At 44.1% G+C, this 15,621-nt stretch overlaps 1 protein-coding gene across 7 annotated transcripts in view; it reads right to left on the reverse strand.

Moving 5' to 3' along the window:
- Window positions 1–658: 658 nt before the first annotated feature.
- usp19 (ubiquitin specific peptidase 19) overlaps window positions 659–15,621 on the reverse strand; it is a 218,693-nt gene continuing 203,730 nt past the window's right edge. For 2 of the 7 annotated variants that reach the window (XM_073071968.1, XM_073071973.1), the window contains 3 exons: window positions 14,849–15,012; window positions 10,921–11,099; window positions 3,531–4,369 (listed from right to left, as the gene is read on the reverse strand). In XM_073071968.1, coding sequence (XP_072928069.1) covers window positions 4,136–4,369; window positions 10,921–11,099; window positions 14,849–15,012 — 577 coding nt within the window. In that variant the 3' untranslated portion in view covers window positions 3,531–4,135. The other 5 variants (XM_073071967.1, XM_073071966.1, XM_073071970.1 and 2 more) reach the window with 4 other exon arrangements.

A 15,621-nucleotide genomic window follows, 5' to 3' on the forward strand; every position in this document is an offset into this window, starting at 1 on the left:
TGAGGGATTGGTAATAAGAGGCAGTGGCACACGAGGAGTGCTGGGGTGAGGTTTTATTCATTATATACTGGTCAACCAGCTTTCCTTGAGGTTGTTATAGCCAGGGGAGATAGTGGGAATAAGCTCCCACTACCTATTAAATGCTCCCAATAATGTGTGCCTCAAGTAGCCACTGACAACCAAATCCAGCTACCAGCCTTCATGTGTCGCTTAGCTATCAAGCCCAGCAGAACCATTTCTACTGACAGGAGAAGGGGCAAAGGCAGATTACTGGCATCTTAAAACCAGTTGATTTGAGAAGATGGGGCTCATCAGCCATGGTTGGCAGCTCATCTAGAAGGAAAACTCTGATCTCAAACCTCCACTGCCTTGTGGCAAAACCCCACTCATGGGGAAGTCTTCAGGAGTAAACAGAGAAAAAAAAATCCACAGTTGGAGTCCCTAAGGCTGAGTTCAAAGCTGATGAGCAATGCCTGCATTAGCTGTGTGGAAGGGGGAGCCTGCTATAAGGGCCTAACTGGTCGTACATATAGGTCTGTACAGCTCTTACCCTGAATCGCTAAACACATAGATCCACTGGGAGAAGATTCAGAATAAACCATGGTTAACAGGGGATTACATGCAGCTACTGAAATAATGAGACACGAGCCAAGCCCACTGGAGTTTGTTTTTTAGTATATTATAGCAAATACATTTTGAGAATAAAATAGGAAACCAATTCAATAAGGGAAGAGTGTCTTTGGAAATTTATATTGGAAAGGGAAGGTAGAGAGTCAGCTTGTGGATTTAACAACAGCTTCAGAAACTCAATGGTTGCTGCTCCTTGGTAATGGAAGTTGGTACAAAAGGAAATGTGGCTTCTCCCGGTGATTGTCAGCCTTGCCCACTGGCTGCAAAAGCAGCCTCATCTTGAAAACATCTTTCAGCCGAAGTAGGAGTAGACAGAAGATTGGGCACTGTGTTGATTCCTGCGTTAGTCACCATATTGTGGGGCCGCTTTCCCTCAGGTAATACTTAACTTGAAGCAATTGAGAGTTAGTTGGATAAAATGACAAGGCAGAAATCCCTAAAATGCTGGTTATTATAGTTGCACTGTATTTTTAGGGCAACTGAATTGCAAGGAAACCCTGAATGATCCAATTTAAGCTGTAATTACTATTCAGCAGGCTGCACAACAGTTGCTGTGTTGTTTCGTAGAGCCCAGTGTGTTGAGAGGACATCCAGCTTTCTTTCCAATTGCATGAATGACAGATCACCAATATCGCAAAAGGAAAATGCGATCATGCCCTCACACACAAATATCCACACACACACACACGCATGCGCACATTTCTATACCACTGACAGATGTCAAAAAACATGGGCAAGTTAGAGACGAGCTTCAGCACTCAAGGACACCAATTTTCCAGAGAGGTTTAGAGGGGGTGAGGAAAAGCATTGAGAATAACCTTCATGCAAAGATATCACCAATTACAAGAGCACACAGAGGTCAAGAAATCACTCCATTCTCCTCTCAGCCAGCAGATAGTCTGATTAACACCAATGCCTTTTACTACAGAAATACAACTCCTCTGGGCTCGTTTTGTGTTATGTTGAGCCACGAATCCAATGCACACCCCGAAGAGCACCACAGTATCTCTGCTGGCTCTACTCTCCAATGCTTACCATCTTCACTTGCAAGCATACGAACAAAAACAATCCTCCTTTTGCTTTTCCTTCCTTCAAAGGTTCAGAAAACATTATACAAATCAAAAGGACCCCCTTTTTTTATATATATAAAGCAGCGTGAAGAGAGGTTTTAAACAATAGCTGAAACAATAATCATAAACAGGTGACCCCGGATGTTATTGCCAGAACAAAGAGCACATCAGTGCTGATGATCCATTCATGTGCACATTGGTAACAGAATCATTATTCAAACACACTTATTTAAAAACCCACTTCAGCAGTGTTCTCACCCAGAACAGCATCAAAACACCAAAACAAATTGTCCCCAACCATCTCGTTCCTAGTGGCTACAGTTCAGGCCCCAGACACAGGCATGGGGAAGGTACACGGAGTTGAGGTTGGGGGAGGAAAAAGGGAAATAAATTAGTTTATGAATTGAGGGATTGTATTTTTTTTTGTCCAAAGTGCCAGGTCTCTTGCTGCGACATGCAGTTTTATACACAGTCCCCATGATCAGGACAATCAGTCTACTTCTTCCACGTTTCCATAGGCCGGGGTGCAGTGCTCGGCTGGATGTGTGAACAAGTCAGACACCGTGTCTGCAGTCAGCTGGGGAGAGTCTTCGGGGTCCAGACCTGCCCCCCGCACTGCCTGACTAGAAGCCTGCAAATATATTAATCCCAAGATTTAGGACAAAAAGAGTGTACAGAAATGCTGTGCAACTCAAAGTTGGCTGAAAAAGTGCAATAAAAATTTATTACAAGGTTTTTGCATTCAACTGCACAATATATTTTAAGGAACATATTTAAAGCTCAAATCGATAGAATTTATCGATTTATCGATGACGTAAATGCCCTGAGTAAAAGTATTTTAAATTATAAATCAGGTTTAAACTCCCCGGCTTTACACACTTTAAACATATCAACATTACAATTTTTAAAATATGTTAAAATATACATTTGGTGGGGAGAGGCATCATCGTAACATCTAATTTTATACAATCCAATGACAACCAACACCACCCTCCCGCCACAAAGACAGACAGACACACACCCACACAGAGCATTAAGCAACCTTTACATGCAACATTTGAGATACAAGATACAATGTTAGGGACTTTTTTAAAAAAGCAACAGAGCATGAATGATCAGCAGTTTATAATCCTAATCAAGTGTTAGATTTTCAACGCAAGATATAAACATCCTGCAAAGACACAATTAACATATTTTATTTCTTGCTTGGCTGTCTCATTCTGCACAGCTCTGAATTTATTAATGATTTCTGACATTTAGGCTCCAAGTTCAGCTCTTTGATGTGGCAGTGCTCAACCGGCCTTTGGTGGAATGAGATAGTTGCACCTGAGCCCCAGCGGAGATATTCGACAGTCGCCTAAGGTAGATTCACCTGTACTTGCCCCTCCATCCAAAAACTGAAGGTGGGAGGCAGATGGGTTCTGCCCCTGTGTGAGAGGGGCGGGAGGACGGCGCACGGCTACGCAGGTGTGTGGGAGGGGGAGGTGCCCAGCAGTGCGGGTGTGGGGAGGGGGAGGTGCACGGCTGCGCAGGTGTTGGGGATGGCTCCGGCAGTGCGGGTGTGGGGAGGGGGAATGCTCCGGCTGCGCAGGTGAGGGGGAGGCACACGGCTGCGCGGGTGTGGGAGGGGGAATGCTCCGGCTGTGCGGATGTGGGGGAGGGGGAATGCTCCGGCAGTGCGGGTGTGGGGGGAGGGGGAGGCACCCGGCTGCGTGGGTGTGGGGGGGAGGGGGAGGCGCGCAGCTGCGCGGGTGTGGGGGAGGGGAGGCTCCCAGCTGCACGGGTGTGGGGGAGGGGAGGCGCCCAGCTGCACGGGTGTGGGGGAGGGGAGGCGCCCAGCTGCATGGGTGTGGGGGAGGGGGAGACCTCTGGCAATATTGCGGGGGGGGGGGTGGGTGGGTGCGGGCTGCATGGTTGCCTGTGCTCTGCTCTCTCGGTAGCACAAAGAAAATAGTTCTCCGTTCAGCATTCAGTGTATTTCACGGGACAAAACAAAAATCTCACATTGCTTTCAGAGGTTTATTAACCAGATATCCTTAAATTCTAAACTATAATTTAAAAAATAGTATTAAGATTAATCAGTAGGCAGAGGTCCAAGGCTACCAGTATTCAAGTTTTATTCGTTTAATTTTAAGAACCATGATGTAAGTTTTGGTGAGTGAAGATGTCATCACTAACTCTCACCATCCAACACTGGCTCACAGACGGTAAGCGGACTCTTCAGAGCACTGTTCTATTAAAAAATCAATAATCTGTGGGGAAACAAGGCAGCTGTGTGCTGTACAACTGGGAGTACACAAATAACTGGGACCCCATGTCTGTACCGTGCAAATCACAACAGTGAAAATGGGGAGGATGCAAGAGACACAGAGGGGGCTGGTGTTGTGGAAGTGTGTACAATTGCTGCCTCCCCCTACTACTGCGATACACAGGTGCTAGATGAGCAGAGGGTACAGGACATTTACAAAGAGAGCTAGCATGGCAGCAAAAGTGCTGAGGACAAAATATCGGATGTAATCCTGGTCTGAGTAGTCTGAGAGCCAGGTTCCTGAGAGCTCCTCGTGGATCCGAGACTGCAGTGGCCTAAGTCCCTGATTATGCCTGCCTGGTGTGCGTGGTGCCTCTTCCCCAGTATCTTCTGCCTCCAGCTCCTGCCATATTAGAGAAGCCTGCGATTTGTGGAAACTCCTGTCAGCCTCTCAATAAAACAGTTGTAATACAGGCCTTCACTAACTCACTGTCCAAAGCAACACAACTACTTAGACACAGTAAGCCAGGAATGTGCAAGAGGTTCTGTGACAATCATGAACAAAACAACCAGTTCAATACTTCCACGTTAAGGTAAAATGGATACGACAAACCTACTGACATCTGTGTGTACAAGGTGATGCCCTGTGCACGTAAGTGTAAGTATGAGCTAGTGGGTACGTTTGCAGTGTTATCACAGACTTCACACTTTGCCTCACACAATTAACATTTGTGTCAAATGAAGGAAAAGAGATATTGAAAACATTTCTTTTTAAATGAAAAAAAAACAAAGCCCAATACACTGGAGAAGACTCAAGGTTTCAGGCCAGTGTGGGTATTCATTCAGATGCAAAAAGGCAGACTCAATCCACCATTACACTGCACCTCACAGAAACTTCACAAGGAACGGATTGCGGTGATGACCTGCATTTCTGTCCCAAATACTGTTGATTGAATGCTTCATTGTTGGACCTAATCAGTGAGAAGGATCAAAGATTCATAAGCCAGTCGTTTTGCAAACTTATTTAAAGTGACTGTAATTATGTGGGACACACTTTTCATGAATATTGCTGCAGAACATATTGTACATTCCAAGATGCCACTGATAAACCAGGTTAAAATATTCAGCCTGACTTAGGGTCAGGCTCATTTGAGAGTAAGCTTGGTAACACTCAAACTGGCTTTAACAGCTCTGTTGGCCAGTCGTGCAAGGTTACAGCTTAAGTTGAATTTAACACTTGAACCTGCCACCCAGCAGAGTTTAAAGCAGCACTACTCTCAGGTTAGCCTGCCTTAAGTTATTGGACTGCATGAAACCAAGATAAAATACAACTGTGTAAACATCAAAGGTCTAATTTAATGTTAACTAGAACGTTAAATATACGTAACATCGCTGCAATAAAATTAACACAAACTATGTAAATATAAGCATTCAGCTGTGTTTAAAACTTTTTTTGGAAGATATTCTAGTTACTTATAATTGAATGGTAGCTGTGGTGGATTTGTTACTACACCATATCTAGATGTTAATGGTGTGCTGGCTAGAACTGTTGAGAAGTTGTGTCCCACACATGATCACTACGGGGGGGGGGGGGGGGGTGGGGTGGGGGTGTGTGTGTGTGTGTGTGTGTGTGTGTGTGTGTGTGTGTGTGTGTGTGTGTGTGTGTGTGTGTGTGTGTGTGTGTACGCGCGCGGAACAGGGGTTCACTATGATGCTGCTTTGTTGTATAACTACCTAATGTTAGGGAAAGGTTCTGAGCCAGAGAAATGCTAGAATGTCTCCAGTCTTTTCTGTGGAGACAGGGAAAAGGAGCAGGAAAAATAACAAGACCACAGAAAACCATATAGAAAAAGGCAAAGTTTCCTCTGGCTGAATGACACAAGGGGACTACAGAAAAGTCTCATGTAATAATAGTGTTTCCTTAATCCATAAGGAAATGTCCCCATTTTAAACAAGGCAGTTCAAATTTGGAGCAATACAATGTCAGTCCGAGCAAGCTTTCTTATACAAACACAGCCTACAAGGTTAGGATTAAATTCTGTACTTCTTAACAAGGACATTTCCCTGGTGTCCTCAATGTTGTAAGCAGCATAGTAACTTTAAAATCAATTAGAATTATTCAGCTTGAAGGAGATAGTCACACAGGGAATATGTGCAAAGTTTACTTGGACAGAGCTAACAAATTTATGGTGAGATGGTGATTTCGGCCAGGGGCAGAAACAAGGAAGACTAACGTACTATGAGGGCTATTGTTCAGGTGTAGGTGTGTGGCAGAACAATAGATTATCATGGACTACTAGATGGACTGAAGGCAGTTCTCTGACTTGTTACTGGAACACTTTTAATAATCTGAATATCCTTCTCGCCTGTTGGGCTTGCAGTCAGTTGCAGTGTTTTCAATTTTCACTGCCGTTTCCTTTTGCCTCTACAACGCTTTGCCCAAGGCCAATCCCCAGTAAACTCACTTCTCACAAGGATATCCCCAGATGTTGGGAAGGATAGAGTATGAGCAGCAAGAGCAGACAGATGGAGCAGGGCTACAGGGAGGCAGGCAAAGCAGATCTGCTGAAGGCAATGAACAGCAGGCGGCCTTCAGGGACTGTGGCTAAATTAAGAAAGGTCACCTTGGAGCACTTAATCTTACCAAGACTGTGAACATGGAGGCCTCCAGCAGACTGTTACACAAAACTATTTTTAGCATGTTTTGTATTTGAAGGAACAGTTGCAGAAAATCTTAGAATTTAGAAACTTTAGTAAACTGCTGAGCACTGACTGGGAGTCATGGGTTACGAATGAAGAATGCTGCAACTTCCTCAGACTTTCCTGCTGTGACTAAGGACAGAATCATTTCAGAACATCTCCCTAATTCACTGAGAAGCAGCAATGGCATGGGCCATTTCCAGCAAGTGGCTACCATGTTAGTCAGCTTGGTCTAGCAGTGCAGTACGTCAACCTCGGAACCCATGGTCATTGACGGCAGTGTCTGAAATGCCTTTCCCACCAATTTCCCCGTCCGGTCAAGATTAATACCAACAATGTGCTGGAGGATCTCAGTGGGTAATGTAGGGCAACACAGTAGTGCAACACTATTACAGTGACCTGGGTTCTGTCGCTGTCTGTAAGGAGTTTGCATGTTCTCCCTGTGACCAAGTAGGTTTCCTCCGGGTCCTCTGGTTTCCTCCCACTTCCAAAGTCCTGTTGGTTAGGGTTAATAATCTGTGGACATGTTATGTTGCTGCCAGAAGCATGGCGACACTTTCAGGTTGTTCCTAGCACATCCTCAGACTGTGTTGGTTGTTAACATAAACGATGCATTTTACTGTACAGAGCCCTTACCAGCTCGGTGCAAGAGTTATCCAGCCAGTCACCCCCAGAGACTCAATCAAGGTCCCTACAACTGAATTAGCTGAATTTTTAAAAAAGTGTTTGGTGTGCTGACCTTCATTAATCAGGGGATTGAGTTCGAGAGCCATGAGGTAATGTTGCATCTTTACAAAACTTTGGTTAGACCACAAACCCAGTTTACATGCAAGGCCACTCAGGTTTTGAAAATATTTCCTTTTTTTGTTGCAATTACTCAAGGACAAGGTCACTTTGGGAATATTATCTGTGGATATTCAAAGTAACAGAAGTTACTCATGAAAGTGAAATAATTCTTGGTTCAGTGGTGTTTATGATACATTACTTCAACTCTCAATCTTGTTGCAATTTCTGATCGGCAACACATGAGGAATTTAACTTTTAATCAGTTCTACTAAACAAAACTGGTTCATAACACAAAAATACAACTGCAGATGCTGTGGATCAAAGAATACGTACACAACGCTGGAAGAACTCAGCAGGTCAGGCAGCATCCGTGAGAAAAGAGTAGCCAACATTTCGGGCCGAGACCCTTCATCAGGAATGGGGGGTAAGAGAGGGCCGAAGCCCAGTAATAGAGATAGGGGAGGGGGTAGGGCCTAGAGGTGCCAGGTGGAAAACCAATCAGAGGAAAGATAAAGGGGGAGGGGATAAGCATGAAAAAACTGTAGAGATAAAGAAGCAGAAAGTTGAAAGGGGAGAGAGGCAGAGAGGGACCTGGGATAGCGGAAGGGGGAGGGAGAGGGAATTACCGGAAATTGGAGAAAGAATAATCTAGTTTATATACATTTCCATCAGCATGACTAACACAGAAAGATTAGATTAGCTTTATTTATCACATGTACATCAAAACATACAGTGAAATGTGTCATTTGCATCAATGACCAACAAGGATATGCTGGGTGTAGTTGCAAGTGTTGCCATGCTTCCAGTGCCAATGTAATATGTCTACAACTTACTAACCCTAATCTGTACACTTTTGGAATGTGGGATGAAACCAGAGCACCCAGAGGAAACCCACATGGTCACAAGGAGAATGTTCATACTACTTGCAGTAAGCAACAAGAACTGAAACCCAATTGGTGACTGCTGGTGCTCTATTAGCATTATGCCAATGGCTACATTACTGTGGCACCCGTAAAAAATACACGTACGTGTGAACATGAGACACAAGGCAGTGGCGGAGTGGGGGTGGGGAGATGGGGCACGGGGGGGGAGAGAGAGAGGAGGGGAGGAAAGGAGAGGAGCAGGGGAGGGGGAGGGGGAGGAGGGGGGAGAGAGAGAATGAATTTATGTACATGTGACTATCTGCATAGAGTGCCAACAATACTCCCCAATGCCATTCGGCTTTACAATTCAACCGCCAGGAGTAAGATATGTTAAAGTGCCGGGGTTAGGACTCAATGTATTTAAGTAAACTACTTAAGAACTTTTTAAAAGCTATTATTAATGCTTTTTGAGAGGGTGATTTTAGATGCAAATCATATTTTTACTGAGTTAAGTATTGTATGTAATTAGTTTTGCTACAATAAGTGTATGGGACATTGGAAAAAATGTTGAATTTCCCCATGGGGATGAATAAAGTATCTATCTATCTATCATAATCCTGTTCAACTTGCTCAATATTATAACAGTGAAAATGTACTTCAAAGTGAAAACACGATAAATGATCTGCTGCCACATCAGAAATTATTTGAAGCACAATACTAAGTACAGTGAAATCTACAATGTGGCTAAATTAGGTGTGAGTGAGAAACCCTTCGCCAAACTAAATACAAGTTCTGTGGGCAGGTAAAGAGAGTAGGGGGGACAACCAGGAACTAGTTGCAGTTGTGGCCAAGTTTGTGGATGATATAAAGATAGGTAGAGAGGAAGGCAGTGTAGAAGAAGTAGGGATCTGCAGAAGTTAGATAGATTGTGAGAATAGGCAAAGAAATAGATGATGGGATAGTGTAGGGAAATGTATGGTTATGCACTTTGGTAGAAAAAATAAACCCGTGGACCATTTCCTAAACGGGGAGAAAATACAGAAATCTGAGGTGCAAAGGGACTCAGGAGTCCTCGTGCAGGATTCCCTGAAGGTTAATTTGCAGGTAGAGTTGGTGGTGAGGAAAGTAAATAAAATGCTAGCATTCATTTCTAGAGGACTAGAATATAAAATCAAGAATGTGATGCTGAGCACTGACACCTGTGGAACACCACTAGTCACTGTCAGTCAACTGGAAAAGGCCCCCTTTATTCCCACTCTGTCTCCATGCAGTCAGTCAATCTTCAGTCTCTGCTGTTATCTTTCATTGAATACCATGGGCTCTCATCGTTAAGCAGCCTCATGTGCGGCAGCTTGTCAAAAGCCTTCTTAAAATTAAGTAAATAACATCCACCAACTCACCTTTGTCTATTCTGTTATTTTCTCAAATAATTCCAACAAATTTGTCAGGGAAGATTTCCCCTTAAGAAAACCATGTTGACTTTGGCTGATTTTATCATGTGCTTCCAAATACCCCAAAATCCCATCCTTAATAATGGACTCCAACATCTTCCCAACCACTGGGCAGACTAACTGGCCTATAATTTCCTTGCTTCTGTCACCCTTCCTTCTGAAAGAGTAGAGTGACATTTGTAATTTTCCAGCTCTCTGGAACCATTCCAGAATCTAGTGTTTATTGAAAGACCATTACTAATACCTGCATAATCTCTTCAGGCACCTCTTTCAGAACCCTGGGTCTAGTCCATATAGTCCAGGTAATTTGAGGAAACAACAAACAGAGACAAAGGAGAGCCCGTGAATGTGGTCTACTTGGATTTTCAGAAGGCTTCTGACAAGGTGCCACACACGAGGCTGCTTAACAAGAGCCCATGGTATTACTGGAAAGATACTAACATGGATAGAAGATTGGCTGACTGGCAGGAGGCAAAGAGTGGGAATAAAGGGGATAATTTTCCCACTGCCATAACAGTGACAGAGTTCCTCTTACCTACCACCCCATCTGCCTGCTATAGAAGGATATGGGAAATGTACTGCCAAAGAGGATAATGATTTGTATCCTTCTGCATGACTATGCAGTGATGTGGTCACAAAACCAGCTCAGTTGGCACCCCTGAAGCAGAGCAAATAACCTTGAGAAAAGTGGCACAGTGGAACATATTTCAACCACAAAATGCTGGAGGAACTCAGCAAGTCAGGGAGCATCTAATTGCTGAAGTGTTTTAGCCTGAAACATCAACTGTTTATTCTCCATAGATGCTGCCTGATCTGTTGAGTTCCTCCAGCATTGTGTGTGTGTTGTTTTTCAGCATCTGCAGACTCTCGTGTTTAACATATTCCAATCAACTTTCACTGTAAACACCATGGCTAACTTGAGAGATGTTTATTATGGCACCTGTAATTGCTCAATGGCCAGGGTAGTACATAATAATTAATTAGCAAGTCTGGGAAACGGCACATCAAATAGCTACACCCTTCTTGATTATGGAAGAGAAGGAATGATACTATAGCATTGAGAGGTGGCAAGTTTGATGTCAGTCTCTAGACAGGCAACAAAACCAATAGATAGCATCTGTGACAAAAGACTGAAGAGCAGGGGAAAGAGATGCCCCACCCTGTCTACAAACCTGGGAGGCTGTTCCATCCGTCTCTGCCGGGCACTCTGCTCCCCGAGTAGCAGCTCTTGTCCGTGAAGGCCTCACTACGGGAGAATTGCGGCGGCGATAGAACAGCACGTAGGCATGCCGAGCTACCACTTGGCTTTCATCAACCGTTGTGACAGTGCTGTCGTCAAAGAGGCGCCAACCTGAGCAGACAGCACAGACAATGCATCAACTTAGTTGCCAGCATGAAGCTAGTGATTCCCACGTTGTCCATCGACACGGCTAGAGCCAAAACAGATGGGGAACTGAGGGAGATGATACACATGTGATAAAGAACACACAACAGTACAGTTCTCAGTGTATGTGTCCACCATGATGCCAATCCAAACTCATTGCATCTGCCGCACACGGCCCATTCCCCAGTTGTTCATGTGTCCATCCGAATACCTCTTAAATGTTGACATTGTATCTGCTTCCAGCACCTACCCTGGCAGTGTTTTCCAGGCAAGTGTGCTAACTGCATTCTTCTCTGTGTTACTATTTTCAGGGAGCACAAGATTCCTTGTACATCAATACTCCAATAGGTCCTGCCATTTACTGTACAGTTCCCAAAGCGCCAAACCTCACATGTTGGTGAGCTTTCTCATCTGTGGTGTCTACTTTGTCTCACCTGTTCAACTAACTTATCTCACTAGTCTACACAGAAAGACAGGGATAGGCTTGCCTTCAGAATGGGAACCACTGAATCCTAGAGCAATTCATTGTAATGAGGACTTTTAGATAGCAGGAACCAAACAGATGTATTTATGGTTGTTTTACAACACCACAGGACTATTTCCTCTCTACCATTTATCACCCAACCTGCACCATTCAATCTGTAAATGGAGTTTGCTCACAGCACTCTTTCACTTTTGCTTAAAGCAGACTTTCTACAAACACAATGTATTTCTTAGACATCAAATGAGCAAAATACTTAATTCGGCATCAGCTGGGCGAGGTACTTACACTATGTACACAGAATAACCCAAGACATGCTGCCCGCCGCTCTTCATTATCAATGCTTTTAAGGCCAGTAGAACCTGATGAGATGCTGTGCTGTTTTTAGAGGGATATTTATAGGGGACATTAGAACAGAGAACACTACACCTTTGGCCCATGATGTTGTACCAACCCTTTCACTTACTCCACTAACCTGTGAGTGTGAGTGAGGGCCTCCATCGGTCAGAGTTAACCATGGATATTGTGTCCTAGCTGCCTAGATATACAAGCCAGGGCTGTACAATATGAAGAGCAAGTTGTTGCCCATGTAGCAAGCTCCCTCTCTCCACACATCTGATGAACTCAAAGGAATGGCAGAGACCAATACAAGTTAGTACCAGCAGTGTTGCAGGAGTTGCCAGTCAATATTGATCACAAGGTAGGCCTGCCAAAGGAACTCCAGCTCCGGACTTTTCCCCTCATGAGCGGGTAAAGCTGCAAGGCAGCAGGGGTTTCCTTCTCCTGGATGAGTTGCCAACCATGGCTAATGAGCCCCATCTGCCCGAAGTGACTGGCTTTAAGGTGCCAGTAATCCACCTACGTCCCCTCTCCTGTCAGTAGAAATGGTTTCACCAGGCTTAATAACTAAACCATATGTGAAGGCCAGGAGTTGGACATAGTTGTCAGAGGCTATTTAAGCCTCCCACAAAACCCTCCATTTTTCTATCATCCATGTACCTATCTAGAGTCTCTTAAATGTCCATAATGTATGTATCTGCCTCTACCACCACCACCACCCCTGGCAGGATGTTCCATGTACCCACCACTCTACCTAACTCTGACATCCCACTAATCAGTAAGAAGCAGCCATTTTGCTGAAGGTTTAGGTACAATAGGCAGGATCTACATGAAGTGTCCCTGCATCATACACCATCCACAGAAACAGATGGGTATTCTTATTCATCTGAAACTGGTGGTTCAACAATGAGTTACCAATTTCCCAATCAGCACACACAAAATGCTGGAAGAACTTGGGACTGACAAAGGGTCTCAACCTGTAAACTTCCCTCTGGAGATGCTGTCCGATCTGAGATTCTCCAGTATTTTGTGTGTTGATTCAGATATCTGGCATCTGCAACTCTTGTGAGTCTTACTAATTGTCTTATGAGGACAAGTTGGACGGATTTCAGTCGAGACAAAACTGTGATGAATCAAGGCATATGAATTTTACTTTGAGGGTCATGAGTTTTTTTTTAAAAGAGACCCTCCCCCTCAAAGGGTAGAGAAAACAGCTGAATATTTTTAAAACAGAGTTTGATAGATAATTAAAAGGTGAAATTTATCATGGGTCATAAGATAGTAGGGGTGCAGAAGATGAGAAGACATTAATAGCAGAGTTAGGCAATTCGACCCATAGTCTCTTCTGCCATTCAATCATGGCTATATATATTTCCTCTCAACCCAAGTTTCCTACCCTTCTCCCTGTAACCTGTGATGCCCTGCCTAATGGCGTTTGCTTTAAATATACCCAATGACCTGGCCTCCACATGCATCTGTGGCAATGAATTCCAAAGATTCACCACCCTCTGGCTAAACAAATACCCTCTCATTTGTTCCAAATGGATATCTCCCTATTCAGAGGCTGTGTCCTCTGGTCATGGACTCTCCCACTGTGGAAACCTCCTCCCCACACCCACTCTATATAGAGCTTGTCTTGCAAGGGGAGGTTTCTTTGGTGCAGAAGAGCCTGAGGGGTGAGCTTTATAAAAGAATGAGGGGCTTAAGGAGCATGGTCACAGGATTGGTGAGGGTATAAGCTTAAGGAGAGAGGGGTAAGATTTAAAAGGGATCGATGAGTAATATTCTCACATAGGGTTTGGTGGGTACATGGAACAAGCAAATTGGAAAAATGGCCAAAAACATGGCAGATGGAATACAGTGTTGGGAAACGTATGATAATGCATTTTGGTAAAAGATAGTGTGGATTATTGAAATAGGGAGAAGGTTCAAACGCCAGAGGTACAGAGGGACTTAGGAGTCCTTGCGCAAGACTCCCAGAAGGTTAATTTGCAGGTTGAGACTGTAGTAAAGAAGGCAAATACAATGTTGGGATTTATTTCAATAGAAATAAAAGCAAGGGAGTAATGCTGAGGCTTTATTAGACACTAGTCAGGCTGCACTTGGGAGTATTGTCTATAGTTTTGGATCCCCTATCTCAGAAACAATGTGCTGTCATTGGAGAAAGTCCAGAGGACGTTCATGAGGATGATGCTGGGAATGAGGCAGTTAACATATGAGGAGTGTTTGGCTGCTTTGGGTCTGTACTCATTGGAATTTAGAAGGATGTGGTGGGGGGATCTCATTGAAACCTACCGAATGTTGAAAGGACTATATAAGGTGGATCTGGAGAGGATGTTTCTTCTGGTGGGAGTATCCAGAACCAGAGGGCACAGCCTCAAAATTGAGGGGTGACCTTTTAGATCAGGGGTAAGGAGAAATTCTTTTAGCCAGAGAGTAGCAAATCTGTGGAATGCTCTGCCACAGACTCCGGTGGAGGCCAAGTCTGTGGGTATATTTAAGGTGGAAGTTAGTTTCCTGATTGTTCAGGGCATCAAAGGATATGGTGAGAAGGCAGATGTATGAGGTTGAATGGGATCCAGAATCAGCCATCATGGAATGGCAAAGCAGACTCGATTGGCTGAATGGCCTAATTCTGCTCCTATTTCTTGTGGTCTTATGAGATTCATTCTAGTGACAAAGCTGCCCGAAGAAGTGGTTGAGGTGGGTACAGTTTATATTTAAAGACATCTGGATGGGCACATTGATAGGAAAGATTTTGAGGAATATGGACGAAGTGTAGGCAAATGGAACTTCAGATAAACATCTCAGCATGAGCTAGTTGGGCCCAAATGTTCTGTATAATTCTGACATCATGTATCTGTAACTTGGACAGATCTGGTGGTTACCAACTCACCCACATCACTCCGCTGACTGTTCTTGTCATTAGGTAGGCGTGCATAGGCAGTGTAATGACCCCCAATCATTCCACCATAGTGATTGATTACTGCATACAGATCGTAGACAGGAGGCTGTCGGTCATCCTTCTGACCAATGCAGAACTTACTCAGGTCCAAGTTCCTTTAAGGCAAGTAGAGTGATGTTAAACAAGAAATTACCACTTCAAGTACTGTAAAAACATTTCAAGTTCGAAGGGCAGTTTTATAAACAACTCAAAGGAATCTCATTCAGATCATCAATATCGGGCTTCATTGCCGAGGCTGTTATGCAAAGGGTAGAAAAGAGAGTGCTTCTAGTCCTCAAACCCAAACTCCGGGTACAATACGTAGACGATGAAGACCATAGGATATAGCAGCAGCATTAGGCCATTTGGCCCATCACATCTGCTCTGTCATTTCATCATGGCTGATCCAATTTTCCTCTCAGCCCCTATCTCTTGCCTTCTCCCCGTACCCCTTCATGCTATGACCAATCAAGAAACTACCAACCTCTGCCTTAAATATATATAAAGACTTGGCCTCCTCAGCTGTCTGTGGCAAAGAATACCACAGATTCACCAAATTCTGGCTGAAGAAATTCCTCATCTCCATTCTAAAAGGATGCCACTCTATTCGGAGGCTGTGTCTTCTGGTTTTAAACTCTCCCACCATAGGAAACATCCTCTCTACATCCACTCTATCAGGGCCTTTCAATGTATGATAGGTTTCAAGGAGGTCACACCCCATTCTT

The sequence above is a fragment of the Hemitrygon akajei genome, chromosome 19 (assembly GCF_048418815.1).
Source record: "Hemitrygon akajei chromosome 19, sHemAka1.3, whole genome shotgun sequence".
In the NCBI taxonomy this organism is placed as follows: domain Eukaryota; kingdom Metazoa; phylum Chordata; class Chondrichthyes; order Myliobatiformes; family Dasyatidae; genus Hemitrygon; species Hemitrygon akajei.